At 39.0% G+C, this 23289-nt stretch overlaps 3 protein-coding genes across 3 annotated transcripts; 1 reads left to right on the top strand and 2 right to left on the bottom strand.

The window, feature by feature from the left end:
* Window positions 1-66: 66 nt before the first annotated feature.
* prr14 (proline rich 14) lies at window positions 67-12996 on the bottom strand. The gene is made up of 11 exons (XM_056400721.1): window positions 12878-12996; window positions 11657-11685; window positions 11400-11559; window positions 10364-10526; window positions 10199-10264; window positions 9130-9170; window positions 5733-8708; window positions 5492-5633; window positions 4458-4567; window positions 3564-3632; window positions 67-1899 (listed from the first exon to the last, which is right to left on the bottom strand). The coding sequence occupies exons 3-11, from the start codon at window positions 11516-11518 to the stop codon at window positions 1608-1610; spliced, it is 3978 nt and encodes a 1325-aa protein (XP_056256696.1). The 5' UTR covers window positions 11519-11559; window positions 11657-11685; window positions 12878-12996; the 3' UTR covers window positions 67-1607.
* Window positions 12997-14974: 1978 nt separating this feature from the next.
* On the bottom strand, window positions 14975-18935 carry cd2bp2 (CD2 (cytoplasmic tail) binding protein 2). The gene is given in 7 exon segments (XM_056402090.1): window positions 14975-15216; window positions 16572-16597; window positions 16600-16656; window positions 16741-17326; window positions 17407-17564; window positions 17751-17880; window positions 18462-18935. Coding segments are annotated over 7 exon segments (1143 nt in total). The 5' UTR covers window positions 18537-18935; the 3' UTR covers window positions 14975-15105.
* An 876-nt stretch (window positions 18936-19811) lies between these two features.
* On the top strand, window positions 19812-22891 carry pheta2 (PH domain containing endocytic trafficking adaptor 2). Its single transcript, XM_056402089.1, has 4 exons — window positions 19812-20159; window positions 21258-21346; window positions 21452-21755; window positions 21879-22891. The coding sequence occupies exons 2-4, from the start codon at window positions 21266-21268 to the stop codon at window positions 22283-22285; spliced, it is 792 nt and encodes a 263-aa protein (XP_056258064.1). The 5' UTR covers window positions 19812-20159; window positions 21258-21265; the 3' UTR covers window positions 22286-22891.
* The last annotated feature ends 398 nt before the right edge of the window (window positions 22892-23289 follow it).

Below are 23289 nucleotides of genomic sequence, written 5' to 3'. Positions count from 1 at the left end.
CTTCTTAAGCATTAACATTTTTTTATACAAAGAACCACTCAAAAAAATAGTATTAAAAGTCTTAACTTTTACATGTTTTCTTATACGCTGTAATATTTATTTAACAATATATAAACATATGGACAGTTCTAAATCTAAATGACCATAGAAAATCCAGCATTACCAATAGTTTGAAACATCACACAACATGACACATACACATTATATATTAAGAGCAGATTAGAGCGGTCATTCCCCAGTAATGACCCAATCCTTCGTATTTTTGCACCTTTATTGCCATGACATATTTAACATACAAATTTTTAGATACTTGTTTATACCACAAAAGTTAATAAATTAGTCAATCTGTGAATCTAAAACGTAGCAACCTGTCAGTGAAGGATTGGGTCTGTACTGGGAATGTAATGGCACGGCAGTGATCTTGGCAGTGCTTCATCAGAACATTATGAGATCCTTGTTGTGCCAACATTCTCTTATCAATTACTGAATTGTTACCATATTATCTTTATTAATGTCATGTATCAATTTGTAGCACTTTTATACAAATGTGTAACATAAGCAATTTTTATAATAAAATGACAAAAAACTTTTGTGCTTTGAGTTGCTTGAAACACTTTGACATTCCTCATGAAAAAAAACAAAAGGCAACCTCATTAAAAAATTTGGCAAAAAACAAAAACGTACAGACAGTTTATCAAGAAGTTACTTTTGCAATACAAATATAGACACCACAAAATAATCCCAAGAGAACCACAGGTAATAAAAAGACAACCAGCAGTGGAGTCTGGACACTTTCACTCTTGATTAGAAATTGTCTCTTGAGTGCTGCATTGTTTCTATGTTACATTTTGTTCAACAAAAACCTCTTCAGCCATTAAAATTTAACAAAAAAATTGAACAGTATCTGCCCTGAGCTGGACAGAATGATTTACACAGTCCATGCTGTTTGCAGACGCACTTCACTGTACATAAACTTCATAGACAGAAACTTGGTTGTAGTGAACACAAATCTCTTGCTGGCATGTTTTAAAGTTATAATCAGCATTTAGTAAAAAATAGCTGCCTTTATAAATAACTTATGATGATGCTGCAAGGTCACTACCACTTCTCTAATACACAGCTTCCTGTCAAATCATACAGCGCATCAGAAATGAGATGTAATCTGAAGAACTTGATACTGTACAAGTGGTTAAATCAAGGACGTCAACTTTTGTTTCAAGACAGGTTCAGCTTTTGCGGACGGAAAATGGCTGACAGGGAAAATGGATGGCAGGACTTTGAGTGCTGGGATGATAAAAAAAACATCTTAATGTATAAATCATTTAACCAATATGTTTATAACAAAACTTCTAGGATGAAATACATTTATGGTGCTATGGTGTAATGTGTATATATGTTCTTCAACTTGCAGGATACAAATGCAACAGACTGAAAATGTAATTTTTCAATAATAACTTGTCACCATAACATTTATACAATGATTGTGATGACAAAAAAAAGAGCTAGAAGACTCTAATGTGAATCTTCATGTTCATACATTAAAAATAGTTTTATGAACAGCAATGCAGCGTTTTTTTTGTTTTTTTTTAATGACTTAAAGGCAACTGTCAACTGTCTTTCTGATCATGAATCAGCCACAACTTGAGCTGATCGAGCTTGGCACAGAGCAGCGAGTCCACATCCTGCACGCTGAGCGATGGTTCGTCTTTAGCGAAGCCCCCACGTCTCGTCCTGGAGGATGAAACACCCGCCTTTCCGACACCAACAAGCGGCTTCTTGATTTTTCTGGCCTCACCGACCTCCAAGAACTCTAGAAATCGCTTGACGCGTCTCTGACCAAAGCAGGACTCAGAACCATTGCGGCGACTGAGAGGCACCTCGAAGATGGTCTCCAGCCGGCTGAAAGATGTGCAACATGTTCCAGTCAGTTATTACTAAAGATGACCAGATGCCACCTCTTCATTCCCAGTACAGAGCACAGTGACCTAAATATCAGTTGACTGTTCCTTGGTTTTTTTTTTTTTTGCTCCACTAGCAACAACAGTCTGAGGATGTTGAAGCTGTAGCGATGTCCCGTAAACACACTGTGTACTAAATCTAAGCAGGTTTTGAGTATACAATGTGTTAGGGGTGGGCGATCTGACGATCTCATAACGCGGACGTTCTTACTTTGGCTCATGATCTACTTTTCAGATGAATTGTACAGATCACATCATTAAAAGCTGCTATATTTAGATATTTAATTTCAAAAGTTCAGATTGAGATTGGTTGTGACACAATTTGTAAACAGAAGACAGGATTCTGGGGCCAGTTGCACAAAGCATCTTAAGTTAAGATTTCTTAAATTGAGTCCAACTTAAGATTTCCTTAAAGTAAAAACTGTTGCACAAAACACCCTTAAGTCGTTTCCTTAAGGTTTCCTTAAAATGTTGACTTAAGTATTTAAGGTTTTCTCCTTATCTTGGCTTTATACTTGACGAGTCACTTAAAGTCAGTTAAGCCGCTGCACAGAACATGTAGGCAACCAAACAAAGGAAAAGAACTTAAAGTATCTCTGATTGTATCTTAACCGCAGCATGGGTGAGTTTATGGTGATAAATGAGGAGAATAGACATATCCCCACAAGAGTTTTCCACGATCTGAAGAAAGTGATGGATGCCCTCAACGACGAGGAATTGATCTTGCTCTATAGACTTGATTGGCAGTCAATTTATGATTTGTCCGACCGTCTGGAGCTGGATCATTCCACTTTCCTCAGCTGTACTCTTCCAGCTCCTTTGCAGTTAATGATTGCTCTGTGGTTTTATGCTACAGGATTTTTCCAGTCGATTATTGGTAAAGTATTTCATGCCCATCTATCAATTGTGTGCAGTGTCATTCACCGAGTGTCAAACTTGTGCAACTGGCCCCCTGGGCAAAGAGTAGTGGCAAGCAAGAAACATCCGAAAGAAGGGTCAAAGACTTCAGAATAAAATCAGATTGGAAACAGGATGCAGATTGTGATTCTGATTCTGATCATGGATTGCCATTCTACCCAAAAAGACTGTCAAATGATCATTTGGCCAGATAGCCCACCCTTATAGTGTGGGCACACTGGAATAAAATGAAGTACACCCAAACTGTGTATCTGTATGAGTGGGGTCAGGTCATTCCTGTGAAAAACACATGGGTTCTGAAATTTCCCTGCGTAAATAAATGTTTAAAAAAAGAACCGTATACCATTAGTGTGTAGTTTGGAATTGGGACACAGCATTTGTCTCCCTTTTTCATCCATCCATCAGTTTAATTTGGGGGCTGCCAGTGTAGATAAAGTTTAAACAGTAACCTGCACCCGAGCCCTTTATGTGGATACATTTTGTCTGCCATCTCCTACATTTGCATATTGAGTAATTAAGCTTAGGTTTACTTATATTTATCACATGTCTGATTCATTATTTTTAAAGGCAACAAATGGCTCCACTTGTTGAAGATTTAATTTCATGTCCAGAAACACAGTACAGGGCCACAGATAAAGTTAGTTTTACATGCATCTAAATTTTGCACCTGTGTAATGTTGACCTTACCTTTCAGGGGGTTTGCTGAAATTCTTATTGGTGTAAATTTCTTCCAAACTGAAGTCCTTCTTTTTCAGCCTGTAGTGAAACATAACAAGAGGAGAACGTTATAATCAGTCTGAATATTGATCAGACAGTGTTAAAAGGACAACAGTATTGATCAATCCAGAAGAATTGGTTGTACTTTCATATGCTTATCTAATATGCAGCAGAAGAGTAACTTCTTCATGAGTGTTACATGGTTTGTTTTACTTCATATGATCAAACATCCAAAGCACAAGAGGCTGCAGCTATAAAGACCTTATTAACCTCTGCACACTTTGAATTTGAGCCAGTGGTTGGGTATCAGCCTCAGATTTCCTGTCAATTTGCTGCGTGTGAATTATGACACAAAGGAATTATGATGGTTTATCTTGCTCACTTCAGAATTTGCCATGGTTAGCTTGTTTACAGAGTTTTCTGTACCATATTAGCCCCAAGCTAACACTGACTTTCTACTTGAACTTGCTCATTGTACTTATGGCGAGGGAAGACGAACATCAACAGACTTCTACTTTATTTGTTCACTTGTTAATTTTTTTTTTTTATGTCAACAATGAGGCCGTCAACCCTTCTGCGGGCAGAAATGCAACATTAATTGTAGTGCAAACAGAGATGTTGGAGCAACTAAGATGAGTATGAGCTTCCTGACAGCTATCATAGCTGTAACAAAGACAAATTTAAGTGAGACATTGAGTTCGTCTTTCATCTTGCCTTTAAGAATAATGAGAATACGCAAATGTAAAGTTGAAATCCCAGAACAGAGTAGACCTAAATACGATTATTTTGTCCCACTCATTGTGTTCTAAAGTTAAAGAATGAACTCTAATGCTTACTATTATGTCCAGTATATGGAGAACATACCTGATGGGTTTGGGCAGGCCCATGGGTGTCAGGTTGGTCTGAGGTTTGGGTAAAGTTTTCCGAATTCTGATGGATGACACCTTCCCTCGTTCCTCATTCTTCTGCACTACCTGTGATGAAGAACAAGAAAATTAGAAGCTGCTGATAAATAATGGGAATAAATCAGTTTTTAAGGAGGCTGAATAATTTTCAGTAAATTATTGTGAATTTTCACCCTGCAGAAGCCTCTGTTGCAAACTGTTGTTCAACAACATAATATGATGCGTTACAAAAGAGAATATCTTTATGAATCACCTGCTGCCTGCGTCAGGACAAAGATGTGTGAACTAATATTAAGATACAAATGGTTCCTTTTCTGAGAAAAATGAATGAATGTTGATATAAATATGATTTTAGATGAGAAAATGCAGATTATTGAGAAATTGTTATGTGTCGATGTAATTATACTTACACATGATCAAATACAAATATAAAATACAATAAAAATAAAATAAAGGTTTGTGTGCTAAAAGTAAGAACCAATCCAGATTTTGAGATACTGCGAGGAAAAGGAAAAATTTTCAATTAAATGATTAAATGCAGAACTCACTTTGCTGAAAATTGTTTATAGGGTTTTTAAAAGGTTTTAAAAAGGTTTCATTTTCTTAGGTTTATGATTATCACATAAGTCTCTATTGGGTAGAACCTCACCATACATGCACCAGCATCACTTGTACTCTGTTAAACTTTAGATGTTACAGTGAATGTGGTCAGTGATGAAAGTGTGAAAACACTGTAATTAATGATCACGGTTTCAACTCTACTCAAGATAAATCAATCTTCAAACTGCGTTCAAAGAAACAAATTAGCTGGATTAGAATGAACAGGTGTATTTTAGCCTAAATACAGCCTGTTAGCCTGGATTAGTTAAACCACATTTGAAGAACAGGACCCAGAAATCAACAAGGATGCAATATAAAGATTATACACAATCACAACATATTGCCACAACGTTAGTATGAGAAGTTATTACACTTATGTAAAATAATGTATACCTTGATTTCAGAATCAGACAGAGCCTTCTCCTCTCTCAATGCAACATCTTCATACTCCTGACTGGATGAGCTTGTGTCTTCACCATCCTCCTCCTCCTCACTCTGTTGTCTTCTCTCAATCTCACACTCCAAGGGATTCCCACTGCAAATAAACCAAGATTTATTTTGAGCACACTTCTGACACATCGCGGGCATTTTGAAATATGAAATATCAATTTTACAGATTAAAGAAGTGTGTTACCTGCAACTAGAATCTGAGGTTGCACGAGAGGAGTCACTACTTTGGAGGAATCCTGAAAGGTGCCATATGGAGCTCTTTGGAGGTGTCAAAGAAGAGGAGGAGGTGGGAGAGGAAACATGACTGGAAGTGCTGGGGCTGGCAGCAGCTCCTCTGCTGTCAACTTTCTTGGAAAGAAAAGCCAGGGGGCTTGAAAGGAAACAGGACGCCAGCAATGAGAGGGAAGTGCTGGGAGAAAGTGCAAGACCAGGGGACAAGTGCTGGGTGACATCATAAGGGGCGGATCTTCTGGTTGGGTACACCTCCTTACGAAGACACAGAGGAGCTATCTCCCGCTCCACCTCCACGCTGCAGACTGTGTGTCGACGAGCCCGACGGAGGGATTTGTGGGCAGGAGGGACAAAATGAGTATGCGAAGGCTTGTGCTGGTGTGATGTGCGAGTCCTGCTGTGGTGTGGAGAAGGCAGCAGAGAAGTCCAGGGTGTGTCATGGGAGCCCAGATAGGGGATCTCTGGGCATGAGTAGCTACGCAAGAGGCGCCTTGAAAAACCATTTTCTGTTGAGCGAGTACTTACTGTAGCCAGATCTGCATCTTCCATAGTGATTGAGTTTGTCATTTCTTCATCATTATGTGTCCCTCTATGCAGACCTCTGCACCGTCTCCTTTCTTTATCTGCTCTCCTTGGCTTAATGTTAACTGTTCTTGTGCTAGCCCTTAGCCGAGAGAGACTGACGCTGCTGTGATTACCTGCTTCGGGGTCAGTGGGAAATACCTCACCTGCCACAGGAATATTACTCTTTTGTTCTTCATGTTCGACCTGCTTATTTAATTGTACATAACACTCTAAAAGACGTAGGGGAGGTGAATGAGCAGGTGGGTGATTGCTTTCAAAAGGTATTATTTCAAAATATACAGGGTCCATTGAGATTTTACCTTTGCCTTCTTTAGACCGGTTTTCTTTGGTTATCAAATGAAGGTTATTGATACAGTGCTTTGTCTCCTGAGTCGCGCCTGAGTCAGAAGATCTAACAGCACCTCTACAACCCTTTTTGGATCTCTTGGATGGCTGGTTCAGTTCTGATTTCAAGTTCTCCTCTCTCTGAACAGACGGAGCTATGTTCAAATCGGTGGGTGTGGGTTCTAATGGCTTCATCGATAGAACTGATGTGGTAGAAACGAGAGAGCTGTCCGAGTCCGTCAAAGAACTCGCACGGTCTGTCAATTTCCGTTTTAATGGTTTCTTGTTTATATTCCTGCACTTGATTGTGCTGTGGAGCTGCTTTATATCAGGACGGACAAGAGCTTCTGACAACGGCTGCTGCTGGGCTGGTTTTTTGGTAGAACTGTATGCCACGGTGTTTTCCAGATCCATACTGTCAATGTTTACATCAGGTTTACCAAGACCTGTTCTTGCTTTAAGTCTTTTGCATGAACCACTAGGCTTTGTCTTGCTGCTGCTCTTTTGGTTGTTCTCTGTCACACCGCTGCTTTTATCCAGTGAGCAAATCAACATGGCATCAGGGGAACTTTCAGTCTGTGTGTTTAACACTTCTGGAAATATTTCTTGTCCACTTTTTCCTTTTCTATTTGTTCTTGTTGAAACGGGCTGTTTTTTTCTAGGAGGCTTCAGCGTTTCTTCAATGTCTACATCATTTGTTGACACAACTTCCTTTCTTTGTGGTCTTAGCCCACTATCTGAAGCCACGTTTAATAACTCTTTGTTTTGTGTATCCTCTGTGGATATATTTCCTGTCAGTTTTTTCCTCTTTGCCAATTCTTGGGAATGACAGGACAGTTTCATCCCCCTCCTTGATCTCCCAAGACCTGCTGCTGAAGAAGTGTCAGGGTTTAGCTGCCCCAGCTGCTGAGAAGTGGGCTTCAGTGTCCTCCCAGTAGCACTGTTCTGGAGGCTTTGTCTCACCAAGCTGCTTTCATTTTTCTTGCCATCATCATCATCATCATCATCATCATCATCATCATCATCATCATCATCACCACCACCACCACCATTAGGCTGAAGACAGTCTGTGTAACAGACTGAAGACAACGACTTAGTTTTGCCAGCATCACTTGACTTGGCTTTGTTTGATTTGCCTGAGTTCCTCTGAGAAAACTGCTCCTCACTGATCTCTGGGTCAGACTCTTCCTTTTTCACTTCAGATATAAGAGGCTTAGAAATAACTTTCTTTAATTTTGATCTATTTCCTGTACGTTTTCTTGGCAGTGTTGTCAGACGGACAGTCTGCTTGCCTTGCTCCTCCACTGCACTGGGACTCTTCAACTTGAAATCATGTGAGGCACTTAAATTGTGATAGGGCTGTAACAGTATAGAGGACCTCATAACTGACCCAAAAGAGCTTGAAACTTGTTTAGGGACGATACAGCGTGAGGGACTGTCTTGCAAAGGCACAGAATCAGGTGAGTTTTTTTCCCTCTGAGTTATTCCACATTCATCTGTCTGTTCAGAGCTGTGTGTTGACTCCATGTCAAACACAAGTTTTTTAGAATATTTAAGAACATCAGTATTTGAGTCTTGTGCACGTTCTACATCACTAATCCTCTGCTTATTATCTTCAGCCTTTTGATCCCCATTCTCAATCTGTGAGCTTCTAACTGGCTGAAACATATTGTTTGGTTCAACATCAGATTTTCCATCGGCCTGTGGCTCACACTCTGTGACTTTGTCTGGATAGTCCATGGACGGTGGAGGACTAGTAGCTCTGAAGAGTTTAACAGGACTCATGACAATCTCTGTGAAGCTGGCCATCTTCGACTTGAATGACTGACACAACGGGCCAATCACCCATCCCAGGACAGATGCATTTTCAACAGCATGTCCAACAGCCAAGCCCCCGCATCCATCCATGTCAGAATTAGTGGTGTCAAGATTCTGTGTGGTACTGTCAGCCACCTGCTCCACTACATCTTCTGCAGCAGATACGTCTGGTTTTTGGCAGGGGTTTTTCTGGTCCTTTTGCCTATAATAAAAGCAGAAAAGGGAAATTAGACTTTCAAGCACATATTTCAAGGCAGAAACACTGTGATTATGTCAAATAAATACAATTACATATACATTTCTCATGAAGGCATTGATATACTGATACAAGATCTTGTATCTGGCATCTTAACACTCACTGGTTCCCTGTTCATGGAAACCATAGAAAATATCTGTGCCCCCCTTTCCACTTGGTATTGTAGGTCATATGGAAAACTATTCAAACCATGCCTACACCACAGACTCCACGGCTGCTCATAGTCATGACTGCACTTTAAATACAGTTTCCTATTCACTGTTATTACAAATGATAAAAAGAATGATTCTGTGAGCACCTTTTCCACATAAATAAAAGAAAATAAACACTTCCATATTGACTAAATGATTAGCTGTCACACACTTACTTATTTTGGCACTCTCCTGAAAAGCTAAATTCAAGTCCATCCTGCAAAGTAAACACAAACATTTTACAGTTGTTATAAGGAACGTTAGCAGTGTTTGGTAAAAGTATTGATATCACCTGGGCTGCTGATCCAACCAACAAGAAAACACAGCATTATCTTTTCATTTTCCAAGCTTCTTTTACGAAATTTAAACAAAGCTGTACACATTAATGATTAGTGTGAATTTGTACACAGAACTCTCCCATTTTTGTCAATTTAACTATTTCCACATGGGATATGTAATCCCTCCAGTGAGTGTGGGTCTACCCTGCAGTCTCCTCCCAGTTGGACATGCCTGGAATATCTCCATAGGAAGGCACCCAGGGGACATCCTTATCAGATGCCCAAACCACCTCAGCTGGCTCCTTTCGATGTGAAGGAGCAGCAACTCTACTCCGAGCTCCCTCTGGATGTCCGAGCTCCTCACCCTATCTCTAAGGCTGAGCCCAGCCACCCTATCAATAAAACCCATTTCAGCTGCTTGCTTCCACAATTTGAGTTTTTAAGAACATTTATTTTTCAAAAGATTTGGTCAAATAATGAGGGAGTTTTAGAAAACCTCTATTCAAATGAGTGGTCCTCAGTTTGGTAATCATTACAGCCATTTTACTTGATTAATGAGTGATTTGTGAAGCTTCTGAAACACTGGTACTAGTTCCCCTCAACAATTCTGCCCGACAAGGAAAGAGCACACAATGAATATACATTACATTCTCTAATATTTGCAGTCTGTGCATTAGTGGGTCACATTAAGTCACTCGATTACTTTTTCTGTCAGATGCAGCAGACCGTGAAGGAGGATTAAATCACTCAATTAACCCTCACACCCCGTTCACTGTACTGATCTCCAATGTTGCCATACATAACCCAACATTACAGCTGCTGCACCAACAGATTAGACATTGACAGCTTTACTACATGAAAAACACCATCAAGGGCATGCAGACAGACTGTAAGGAGATTTAGAGGCCAACAGAGACATGGAGGGTTGAGTGAGAGAACGTCTAGAGCAAGGAAAGGTAAAACTGACCTTGTTTTGTTTCTCATGTACATGAGTGCTTTCAACTCTCGGCTGCTTGGACTGTGACACTTGCACCTAAAAAAATCAGAGACATGCACAGGCGCTGCATGAGCATTGACCCATTTCAGTCAAGTCAAGAAATTGTGAATAAGATTTTTGAAGTTAAATTTTTACCATGCTTCCACTTTCTCCTTGTCTCTTGGTGGGGGACGGATTGTGTCTGGATGGTTTCTGAGGCGCCCTGCTGTATGTGTTTCTCTGCTTTTTAGATGTTTGAGCTCTGATCCCTTGAATGCGACCACTTCTTCTGTGCCCAGACAGTCCATCATTTGCACAGCTGTGAAAGTTTCAACAATCAGTTTAGCGGATGTCCAGCATTTTTTGTTTTATGTGCAGGCTGTGCAGTAAGTCTAAGGGATGCACGCTATAGACTACCTCTCCAACAGTGCAATATCAGAAAAAATATGACAATTGATAATATCTATGCCAGTCGGCTGGGGCCTTTGCTGTGTGGAGTTTGCATGTTCTCCCCGTGTCTGCATGGGTTCTCTACGGGTACTCCGGCTTCCTCCCACAGACCAAAGACATGCAGGTTAGGTTGATTTGTGTGAATGTGACTGTGATTGGTTGTTTGTTTCTGTATGTCAGCCCTGTGATAGACTGGTGACCTGTCCAGGGCGGACCCTGCCCTCACCCAATGTCAGCTGGGATTGGTTCCACCCCCCCCATATTTCATTTCTAAAGTGTGTTGAGACTCAAAGATAACAAAACAGTTGCGTCGATGCAGCAAACCTGTGTAGGCCTAAAATTGGTCATGAATCGTTAAGGGAATTGATAAAGAATTGGACTGATAAGCAGAATTGATAATGACATTCGGATCAATAAAATCTTATCAATCCCCATCTCTAGTTCCAAAACCAGTGTTTTGCAGACATCTAAATCTGCACCACAGCACGCATAGCAGTACACCAGAAAAACACAAAAGGATCAAAGAAGACACATAAAGCTATTGCTATGAAATACATTTTCCTAATATCTCTACTGTATCTCCACTTGATGTGGAAATTCCTCAGATATTGGCAAAAATTCAATGGCATGTCTCCAAGTCCTAACCCCATCAGTGCAAAAAAAGAAAGAAAGAGGACAAAAAGCAAGGCGGGGAAAATACACCAACAGCAAAACAAACCAAGAGGTGCTGGGACAACTATACCTGGGAGTGATGGAGGAAAAGGGGAGGAGAGGTGCACTACAGAAAGGGTTTGGGGGAATAGCATCTTCATCCATTGGACAAACTATCTGAGGGAGCGAGTCAGAGGGATAAGTCAACATCCCCTTGCTCTCTCTCTCTCTGCCTCCTTGTGTGGCCTTCTCTGTAAATAACAACAATGGAAAAAAAAAAAACATGCAGGGTTTCATATCAATATGAAAGCAATTTAAAATAGGTCTTAAAAGTAAAGCTTCACTTACTTTTATAATCTCCGGGATGGAGGTTTATTCTGAAATGAAGAACAGTAACAGGATTTTTTCTTTATACTTTATTTTTCATATTTGAACATTCACATGTAAAACAACTGGAGCTTCAACTAATAAATATTTTTATTGTTGTTTGAAATCTTGATTATTTTCTTGATTAATAAGTTGTTATATAAAATATTTTTAAAAAATGGTGAAATGTGGCCATCACAATTTTTTTAAACCCAATGAGACATCTCCAAATATCTTGTTTTGTCCAGCCAACGGTTCGAAATTAAATGTTATGTGACTAAAGCTGGAAAAAATCGAAGAGACTATTCTAAGTACGATTAAAATAATCACTTAGTGGATTATACAACAGTTAAGCGGTATTTCTGGGGAATTTGACTTAGATTGGATATAGATATACATACATGCACAGTCAATCTGGTGAAGTTTAAAGTCTTTCATAGTTAATAAAAGGTTTCCGTATCTTGTAAAAAAGAGTTACCTCCTGTTTGCAACCCAATATTTAATTGACGCTATTAGTATGAAATGGAATTAATTAAACTTAAGTGTGGCCGATATTATTGGATGGATTGGATAGTATGATGCTTTAATCACGGTCCTCTAGAGTGAAACAGTAATATAAACCGATATACGCCCTTACGATCAATATCAATAATAATTCAGTTAGAGGCAATATCGTAAAACTCACGTTTTGAATTTTATGGGCTCTGTCATTGTCGTTGGCATCAGTTCACCTGCACTATAGTCCATTTGCGTAAAGTTAGCTACAGTCAGTAACTTAAATACGAATTAATTTCAGTTAATGTTTACAATCAAATGGAAGCGGTGGTCTGATCAAAACTGATCGTGGTCTACTTGCTGGAATTGACACTCTCTCATATTCAAACTTTTATAAATGAGCAAACGTAAGTTAACATTAGGTAACGATAATGTATATTGGACAGTGGCTATCATAAAATTAGCGTGTGTTGTATATTTTATTTAGCTAGCAGAGCTTTCGTGTAATGCCGTCAACACTGCATGGTTTCGCTAACGCCGATATTCATAGTGTGTAACATACAGTTTCTGTACCAGGTAGTAGCCGTAGCCGGGAGCTGTCATATCTCTGAACATTCAAGCTCTCTTTCGGGGGTAACTGAACATAACCTCAGGTCGTAGTTAAGTCGCATACAGATATTATAGGTGAATCACACTAAACAAACTTACCTGAAACGTTATGATCAACCCGGGGGGTAGTGTTCAAACCTCACCGTAAACAAGACATGTCCGACGGCGCCCTACAGCGACTCTCAGATGTATCCGTTTTTACAAATCCAACAACTAGACGGACGGACCATCCAATCACAGCACGAGTTCGCTTTCCGCCTGTTGAAATCTAGCCAATTAGAGAAGAATTTAGGTGTCATAGGGTGAGGTCAGCCAATAGGAGCGCGAAGACAAACGGCTCATAAAAGCTATAGTTTCTTTTATGTCCTCGGTTGACTCAGTCTGTAAAAAGACCTAGATTTTATTAAGTGAAAAAAGTAAGAGTTAAATTCGAGGCTGGGTTACCAACTGGGCACAGCAGGTAACTGCCCAGAGACCCAGATCTCCAGGTTTACTACTACTACTACTACTACTACTACTACTACTACTACTACCACCACTACTACTACTACTATAAAATTTGCGTCTACATTATTTGACTTAACAAATTTGTTTCAAATTTGAACCACTGAAGTACAATATCAGCTATCGTCCATACTGTAGACTGTGCTTGTGTCAAAATCCTAACACCTAAACTGTTCGTGCATTGTGGTTGTTTGTTGTAAAATTGGGTTTTATAAAATTGCTTTCATTTTTTATTGAATGTCAAGTAACACCCCCAAAAAACTACTGTAATGTTATTTTCATTATGAATAGGTCTGATCATTTTTTTCCTTAATTATCAATTGATAATCTCTGCCAAGGAGGTTTTCACCCAGTCAGTTTTTCAACAGGATTACGCATATAATATTGAACTGATTAGCACCAAACCTAATTGGTGGAGGGATGGAGCATGGGCCAGGGAAGAATCCATTCAATTTTGGGACTGATTTGGATCATTTACTCTCAATTTGATTTTTTTTGTCTCTGAAATCTGATGCATGTTATTTGACCTTGACCTTGGCAGAGGTGTGCACTCTTTGAGTGCCCTTCTAGTTCAATGTAACATAACAGACTGTAGTGGAAAATGCCTGAGATACCTGAGAATTGCTGAAAAAGTGACTTAAGCAAGTCAATTTAAGTCAAATCAATTATCACGACTTAATTTTCTGTCAATCCATTAATCAATGAATCAATTAATAATTTATGTTCTAGAGTAATGGTTGGTTTCTGGGTGTCTGGCGAAATAATAAAATTGCCACAGTGGGCGTCAATAGGAGCCAACAACACATTTTTGCCCTGGAGCCCCATAGGAGGTTAATGTGGTCATGGTCATATTATAAACAAAAGCATTTTACAACAACACGAACAATTTTATCATTCCATAAGTCTAATGGGATTTTTTTTAAAAAAAGGTAGTTTTAATTGTTAGCGTTATAGACTTATCTTGTTTAAAACATAACAATATCCCAAAGCATTTAGTGGTCATCAAATGTCAACAAATATTCACTTATATTTTCTACTAATCTTTTTATTACATATATATAGAATCAAATAGTTGACATTCTGCTTGAACAATTATTTAAATGATTCATAAATTATCAAAATAGCTGCCTATTTTTCTTTGATCAAATAATCTCTGAATTGTACTGCCATTTATCAGCATCTTGTGTTATGTCTGACCACTTTTATAAATGAAACATGTCCAGATTGTATTATGTATGTTGATCTTATATTCAAAGAATACTTTTAAAGAGTATACATTGGAAATGGCTCAATATTTTATAACATAATAATGTATATTCTTAAAATCCTGGGAGGTAACACTGATGTATCAGTCACTACATGCAAAGTACAGTAGTTATAATCTAATAACTACCAGTGGTATGTAACTTTGAATACCTGAAGATGTAAGAAATGTGATCCTAACCATCTGCACATTCTACTCTACTGAAAACATACTGCAAAAGGTGGCTGAATAGGCAGGTTAATATAGTAGTATCTTTCCCTCTTACCAATGTAAGTACCCAAGTGTAAAATACTCAGACAATTCTAATAATTCTATCAAATATCACTGTGACAGTGACTGCCTGATCAAATGGCCGTATAAACTTCACTACATTATTAGAATGAAATCAATGTGCCTTGAAATGAACCTCAGAAAAAAAAACAAAATGGTTGATAGCAACACCACATACATGAGTCATTTATTTAAAAACAATGTACAGAAAACAAAGCCCCTGTTAAAACGACAGATCTGTCATCCAAATTGATTGTGATGGATGAGGTGGTTTGATGCTGGACACAAATCATGTATAAAGCTCAAAGTCTAGTCTCTTGGAGTTGTAGAACTGAGATCCCTCCTGGTCCACCCTCCTGCAGTAAACACCAGTGCTGAAGTAGCCTTCATCCACCCAATCCTGGAAAACAGACAAGAAGATTAAAGCCCACCTGGTCAGACTGAGATTAAAGGTAGAACCTGCCTGCAATACAATAATCTAGTAATCTAAAATAACGGGATTTACGAATATGTTTGAAGGCACATTAGTCTGTCTGAGAAAAACAAACAAAATTTATGTAAATGGATATGTAAAGTTGATTTTTAATGTGTACAGATTATAAGGTTTTGCATAAACTTGAGTATACTTTAAAACAGACATATATGCCTGATATGGCGAAAGACATAAAAGCTTTAAGCAACCATCAAATATTTAAGCTTTATAAGAATTTATCCCTTTTGATCTGAGCCCTTGCCAGAATTACATCCTACAATTTTCTTCCTTTCTCATTTATGTTTGCGTTTTATGTTTTCTATCAATCCATTAGCTATACTTATGCTTATCCTCCTGATGGTCGCAGGGGGGCTGGAGCTAATCCCAGTTGACAGTGGGCGAGAGGGAGTGTACACCCTCCACAAGTCGCCAGTCTATCACAGGGCTGACATATAGAGACAAGCCAATTAACCTAACCTGCATGTGTTTGAACTGTGGGGGGGAAACCCACACAGGCACAGAAAGACCCCGGCCAGCCGAGGCCGTGAGAGTGCTAATCACTGCATCACTGCGCTGCCCAAGCCAAATTACATACAAATTAATTCCAACAAACATATTCTGTTTTGAAAAAAACAATGCATTCAAACTTAACAAGTGTCACAATCAAGTGAATGCAAATATATCAGTACACATATTCAATTAAATTCACTTCATTTTTGAGTGTGCTGTTGTTGAACAGTATTGTAAGACAAGCAAATTCTTCAATTGGTGCATTTGTGCATATGAAATTCAGTAATCATAACATTCCTACTAATTTACCAAATTAACTGGACCTAGTGGTTTTGAGACATAAACCCATACTTGTTTCTATTGATCCAGTGGCTTTGGTGCCCCATCCCCCAAACCTCTCCCAACAACAGCCTGAAGCTGATGGAACTAACTCTGAAGTTTGCTCTGATCAATTTGCTCACAAAACCAGAAAATCAACTCAAAAAACAATGAAGTCATAGGACTGATTCCAATGCCTACTGTCTATTGTTCTGTTTGCATAAGTCAGTGCCACAGGGTTTCTTGCCAATTGGTCCAATGTGTCACCTACATGTATAACAGTAGTGTAATAAAAACAACATGCAATATTGAATGATGTTTTTTTTTTTAGTGTCTTTGCTTGATGAGTGACTTAATAAAACTGTTTTCCACAAAGGAATGATACACTCCAGTTTTTCCTTTCTTTTTATCACCTACAAACTCAAGAAACTATTTAAATTGATGAGAGAGAGTACCTGCATCTGCTGACTGGTGAAGGGCCATAGATTTCTGAATTATCCTCATTTTCCCATTTGTACTGCCACATCACTTCATCACTCACTGAGGAAAGAAAAATTTGGATTAAAAAAAATCAAAACTATATATGATATTGAAGAGAATCATACAGAAGTAACACAAAGAAACCTCTTTTGTTTTCTTCATCCTCTTTATCCTCTGATCGGCCACTATGTGTCTCGTCAAATTTATCTGCAAACATGTCAAGTTCATCTTCTTCATTATCACCAGCACCACTGGACTTCTGCCCCACAGCTGGTTTCTTGCTGCTCATGCGCTTCATTAAGTAGGCCAGTTTTTCATATGTTTGCTGATAGATTTCAAACATCCCAGATCCAACCAGTCTGTCAGCGAGTGCTGTGAGCCTATCAAGCTTTTCTGCATCCCTTTTGGTCTCTTCTGTGGGTTCACTCTCTTCCCTCAGCTTTCCCTTCTTCCGTCCTCCAAGACCTCCTAGTCTGCGGAGCGCTCTGGCAACTGTTTCCCCAGGTAGCAACAGTTCGATCACAGCTTCTGTGAGTTGGTGCTGTGTGTAGGATGCCAGGGGGTCCTCAGCAGGCTCCGTCTCCTCCTCTTCTTCTTCAGTTTCTCGGTCTGCCTGCTTCTCTTCTCTCTGTTTCTCTTCCTCAGCCTCATCCTCATCGCCGGCTCTGCGTGTTCGTTTGGCTCCAAGACCTTTCTTCTTTTGTTTGAAAGGTTGTTCTTTTATTCTCACCTAGAAGAAGTAACTTATATTATTGCATATTGCTAGAAAAGTTTTCAAACATGAAGCAAAAGCACCTAAAATTCCATTACCCAGTCGATGTTGTCAAGCCAGTTGTCTCTAATCTGTTGTTCCTTTTTGATGAAATAGTTTCCCTCTGAGTCAAAGTGTCCTTCCTGCATCTCTTCATCCAGGTTGAAAGGTGTAATAGAAACTCCCTCATCAAAGTCGATTGTTGCTCCCTCTTGCCCTGAAAACAAAATTAGCATGATCTTAGATGACATAATTACTGATACTCCATGTCAAGGCAAAATACAATCTTGATAGACTTGTGACACATATATGAAGCAGTGACGATGTCAAGAACAAATAAATATGCCACAATAAATATATGAAATTGTTGAAAGTTACAGTTCAAATAACCAACAAGACAGACCATCCACATCATCGCTGGCCAGAATATCGTATTTGCTGCTGTTTGTGTCTTCCGGTTCATCCTCTTCATCACTATCAAGGGAATGTTTACCCTTGAACCTGGAGCCTGGACCACTGGCAACCTCACAGCTCTTCACCAGTGAAAGAAAAAATAATATTACATATAATAGCATTTAACTTCTCAAGTAATACAGGGTAAGTGTATTTCTGCCCTTTTAAGTTAAACTCAGGTGCACCCCTTAAACAACATGAAAGAACGGATTGTGCATATGTTCAAAGCATGCAAGTAGAACCTTGGGAGCTATATAATGTTCCTTGATAGTGAAATCAACTGCGACCATTTAATTGTTAAATTACTGTTGCTAGTTACATTTTTGAAGCCCTAACTGACTATCTAGGTAGGTTTATTGGTCAGATGTTACTAGAAGACTGGAGTTTTACTAATGGAAATACATTTGTGTGCAAGATCATACCAGAAAAATATATGTATACAGTAAACCAAGAAAAGAAGCTGCCAAACCAGTGTTGCAGCAACCTCGCTGTAAAATGTATTTTCTATTTATTGCAAATGGATGTGTACTGCTTGACATATCAAACATACTAACATAATAACTCTTGCGTCTGTGTGTTTATTATTATAACATTACTAAACCACTCTGACACCACAGCAGTGTCTCCTTCCTACACCATAACCTGAACGGGAGAGTGTTACCTTTTTGTTGGGGAGGTCGTCTTCCAGATCCAACTCCCCGATCCCGTCCTCAAATGTTACTTTCCTTTTCGGCATGGTGCTACAGGAGGCAAGACAGCGACTCTTTGATTCTCCTAATGCAACTTAAGGTGAGCTGTAGCATTAGTAAGTACCTTTATTTATGAAACGTTCACAGGGAATATTCTTGTAACGTCACGAGAATGAGCGGTTACACAGGACTTAGCTTTGTTGCTAAAAATGTTAGCCAACAACAGCGCATGCAGAATAACTAAGGCATTCGTCAGAATCCAAAATGTGGATAGAAGTGGGATAACATTTAGTTAATTGATCCAGTCTAACTTTTGCACAACACGAGTGTGAAAATACACAAACCAGGTTATTAAAGTGATTTTTAGCGGTAAAATGTATCAAAACCTGCTGAAATTATTCAGGCGACGTTCGTTTTCGTTTCTTCTTCGCTTGTTTTCCTTCTTCTTCCCCTTTTTTCAAACGTCAATAACAGTTGACACACAACGACGCTTTACCGCCACCACGTGGTGAGGAGTGGGGATAGGATTTCAAGCAGAAACTTAAATCGCTTGAGTAAATTAAATAATAATAATAATAATAATAATAATAACAGTAACAATTAATGTAGCAATTAAAAAAAAAAACAAGTTTTTCAAGGTGCTTAACAAATACATAAAGAAAAAATACCAGATAATATTGAATAAAAGTAGAAATAATAGTGAGGTTAATAAAAGTGAGGTTAAAACATAACTGCACTACAACACAGAGTAAAATATAAAAAAAATAAAACTTAAAGAGAATTTGGTTTTAATACATTTATAATTTAAAACTTTAACTTTGAGTTTTTGCACTGAGGGTTTTGCTGTTGCTATAACTTGACTCAAGTTTGATTTGGGCACAGACAGTGGAGATGTGCTGTATAGGATGAGCCTTGCAGTATATAAGGCCTTGTAAGTCTTAACACTTTGGCCTCTTTTAGATTCAGAATTCCTTGAGGTCCATTAGGATAAAAAGGATAAGTGCTTGCCAAGAATAGACACAACAAGTTTAGAAATGGAGAGGGACATTTTTAAGAGGTCATTTTCAAGATATCTATCTGGTTTTACATGTAATTGATACCAGCATTTTTCTTGTTCAAAAATTATACTGTCACTAACAAATATTCACTATTTTTAAAAAGAAGCTTTGTACTTTTCCATGAAGAATCAACCAACTACCAAGGGACATTTGATCTACACATCATCAGAGCTTAGAATAAAAAGTGACACAAAATGCAGAAGTGAGAGAGCTGAGGAAGATGCATCAGACCTCAAACTCAACATCTAGCATCTCACTTCCAGGTAGCAGCTCTTGTCAGGGAGGGGGTTTCAGCTGCTGTGTGTGACCCTTCAGCTCAAGGTAGGCTCAAGCGTAGAGGAGAGAGAATATAATGTGTCAGGATTTTGTTACCAGGAAGTGGGTCGAGTTATTTATATTTCAACACTCGTCCTCTCGTACCCGAGGGTGAACCAGTGGTAGTAACCTGAAACTATATATACAGGCATTGTCTGAATCTAGATGTGTCGAACTGAGGGAAAACAACTGACTCCATGTTTAGGAACGATGAGGACCAGTAGAAAATATCTGTAAATGTAAAAGAATGTAAAGGCTGTGAGAAGGTGACTGTGAAGGATTCAACATACAGCAGAGGTAAGTCTATCTATCTATCTATCTATCGATCTATCTATCTATCTATCTATCTATCTATCTATCTATCTATCTATCTATCTATCTATCTATCTATCTATCTATCTACTTGGGGTGACGCTGACAGCTGCTTTAAACCTTAAGCATAGTGATGATAACTTGGAGGTTACTAATATTCATATCAGTGTCGTCTTATATCTTCCTCTTCTTAATAATAATGATAATAAAGATCTACTGAAGTGAATAGTGAAAGTAGAAGAATTCAGTGCATTTACTTTATTAAAAGTACCAATATGTTAATGTAAACATGCTCCATTATCAAAAGTTAAAGCACCTGTTCTGCAGTAAAATGTCCCTTGTGACTGATACATTATCAATTATCATATTACATTTTTAATACTAATGCATGAATCCATTAGTTGAATTTCACCGTTGTAAAGTGCGGCTAGTTTTAACTTCTTTATATACTAGTTTGGTCCAGTGGTTCCCAACCTAGGGGTCAAGGCCCTCCAAAGAGTCACAAGATGAATGTGAGGGGCAAGTTTTGGACTTTGTCTAAACTTTGCTGCTCTAGTGAAATATTGGATAATTTTACCCCTTTAGATCTTGTACAATTATTTAGATAAAATAATTTGAGAAGTTTAGGAGGAGAAATTCGTCTTTGGTGGAACAACTCATAGACATCTGAAACTTGACAAGTGCCTTGAATAGAAAAATCTTATTTTGTGAACTGACACAAACTAAAAAGGTTGGAAACCACTGGGTTGATCTTTAAAACTAAACGGTATTGTATTTCGTAAGTTTATCATGTAGTGTTTTTAAAATTCAAATCGGAAAAGTAACCTGTCACACCTGTCAGATAAATGTAGAGGAGTACAAAAGAACAAGCTTTCCTCTGAATTGCAGAGAAGTATAAGAGTATAAAAGTAGCATAAAGGTGAAATATTTAGTTAAACTCAGTACACTTTTACTCAATGTAAATAATGTAAAACACACAACAAATGAGACTCCCATAGAATGGGAATATGTAAGTACAATAGTTGAGTTATTTTCCACCACAGTAAATGTCTTCTAAATGTAAAAGCAGTTTCTCATCTTCAGGTGTTGGGATGAAGCTCCATGAGAAGATTTTGACCCATTACCTATCATGCACCTCTCCAGTAGATAAAGAGGGATATCTCTACAAGAAGGTGTGGGAAAACACGGATCACTGACAATATGAAATTACTGAATCTTCCCGTATGAGTGCAAATAAGTGCAATAATCCTACTTTACACTGACACATGTCTTTATAGAAAGAGAGAAATGCCACCTACCAGCGGCGGTGGTTCGTCCTGAAAGCAAACCTGCTTTTCTACCAGGAGCGCCCAGCTGACCGACACCTGCTGGGCGTCATTGTGCTGGAGGGGTGTGCAGTGAGACACTCGGAGTCTGATGGACGGTTTGCCTTTTCCCTGGTGTTCGAGGGGCCCGGGCTCAAAACCTACAGATTTGCAGCGGTGGATCATCAGACTCAGGAGAGCTGGGTGAAAGCTCTGCTGTCAGCCAATCACTGTTACCTCTCCCTGCTGGTCAGAGACCTGGGGAGGCAGTATGAAGGTGTGTTAGTGTTGTTGTCCTCATACCTATTTCTACAGGCTAAAGTTCATGAATTTCTTTTGAGCCTTTTAATGTTTGTCTTTAATTGGCTTTTTTTACTCTGCGTTTTTTTTCCCCTTGCAGAGGCTAAACAGCAACAAAGCTCTGGTGACTCCCATCACAGCTCCTCTGCCAGGGCCCTCAAACAGTCCACAACCAGCTTCCTCTTCCCTGTGCAGGGGCCAACAGCCGTGGTGAGGGAGAGCAGAAGCCTCAGTGCCAGCACTGTTTTACAAGCACATTCAATACCCACTAGAGCAAAAAAGTCACCTAAACTGTGGCCCAAGAGAAATGCTCTCGTCACACCACTTAATGGACCGGCGCCTCTGTATGGCGAATGGCCTTTGGTGGGTTTTGATCCACTTGAGGACTTCAGCAAACTTCATGATTATTATGGCCAGGAGGTGAAGAAGGCGAGAGAGGAATGGCTGAGGAGTCGACGGGCAGAAGAGGAGCAGCACAGTGACGGAGATCTCATCAACCTGGGGTGAAAAAAAGAGGAACTGAGCTGGAGTGACTTGTGTGTGTCAAATAGGAACTGAACCTGAAGTGTTAGCGTTTGAGGCCCAGCCACCTGTAAATGTGCTAAAAGTACCTCTGTTTCACATGATCAGCTTCAACCATTTCTATTCTGTTTATTTGCCTGAGCCACGACGGCCTCACAGTGTCCATGGTACGCAATGAGGAACAAACAGAGACCGCTGCTGTCTGCACATCTGCACCTTGTGGACATTGAGCGGTGTGCAGATAGGCTCTACTCGCAGCACTTTGACTTGTCATAGTAGGAAAAACACAGGTGTCACTAATAACTTTAACAATGGCTCTGTTCCATTCAAGTGTCCCAGCAGGACATGGCTGTGGCGGCGTGCACCAGGACCAGCTTACTGACGCTGACACAGCTGAATGGAATTCACTCATGATTAATTTGATCAGTTACACCTGTGTTTATGCATAACAGTTACCGGAGCAATTGAATATTCACATGTGCTGCAATTAAATTCATCCATGGCATAAAAAGGCTTTAAGATACAGTATTAAGCAAAGAGTATTATATATTTTCATTGCATGAAAAAATAAAATTGGTCTGTTGACTTTAATGTCTCATAATCAGTTAGTTGGTACATGTTAACATGCAACCCTATTTTTTTAGTAGGAGTGCAGTAAAAACATTTGGGAATAACTAAGAGACATGTGGCCTTTCCCACAGCAGACATTTTGAGCCAACATGAACAATACCAAGACCCTGAACTCAAGGCAGCTAAATGTAATTCAGCCATCATTAATTCATTACTAACGGCTCTCAGAATGAGTTAGTTTACAAATCAATACCCAGCACCAGATCTGTGATACAAAATAAGATGCTGATGCAAAAATGCACGACACAACTTTGGTCTCTGGTGCAGATCATAAAGAAAGAAATATTACTACTAGAACTACAAAGGGGAATTAGGCTGTAGTGAGAATTTGTTTATTTTTCAGTCATGAAGAAATGGGA

The sequence above is a fragment of the Seriola aureovittata genome, chromosome 17 (genome assembly GCF_021018895.1).
Source record: "Seriola aureovittata isolate HTS-2021-v1 ecotype China chromosome 17, ASM2101889v1, whole genome shotgun sequence".
Lineage (NCBI taxonomy): Eukaryota > Metazoa > Chordata > Actinopteri > Carangiformes > Carangidae > Seriola > Seriola aureovittata.
Note: the sequence above shows the minus strand (reverse complement) of the source record. Positions and strands in the feature narration are given on the sequence as shown.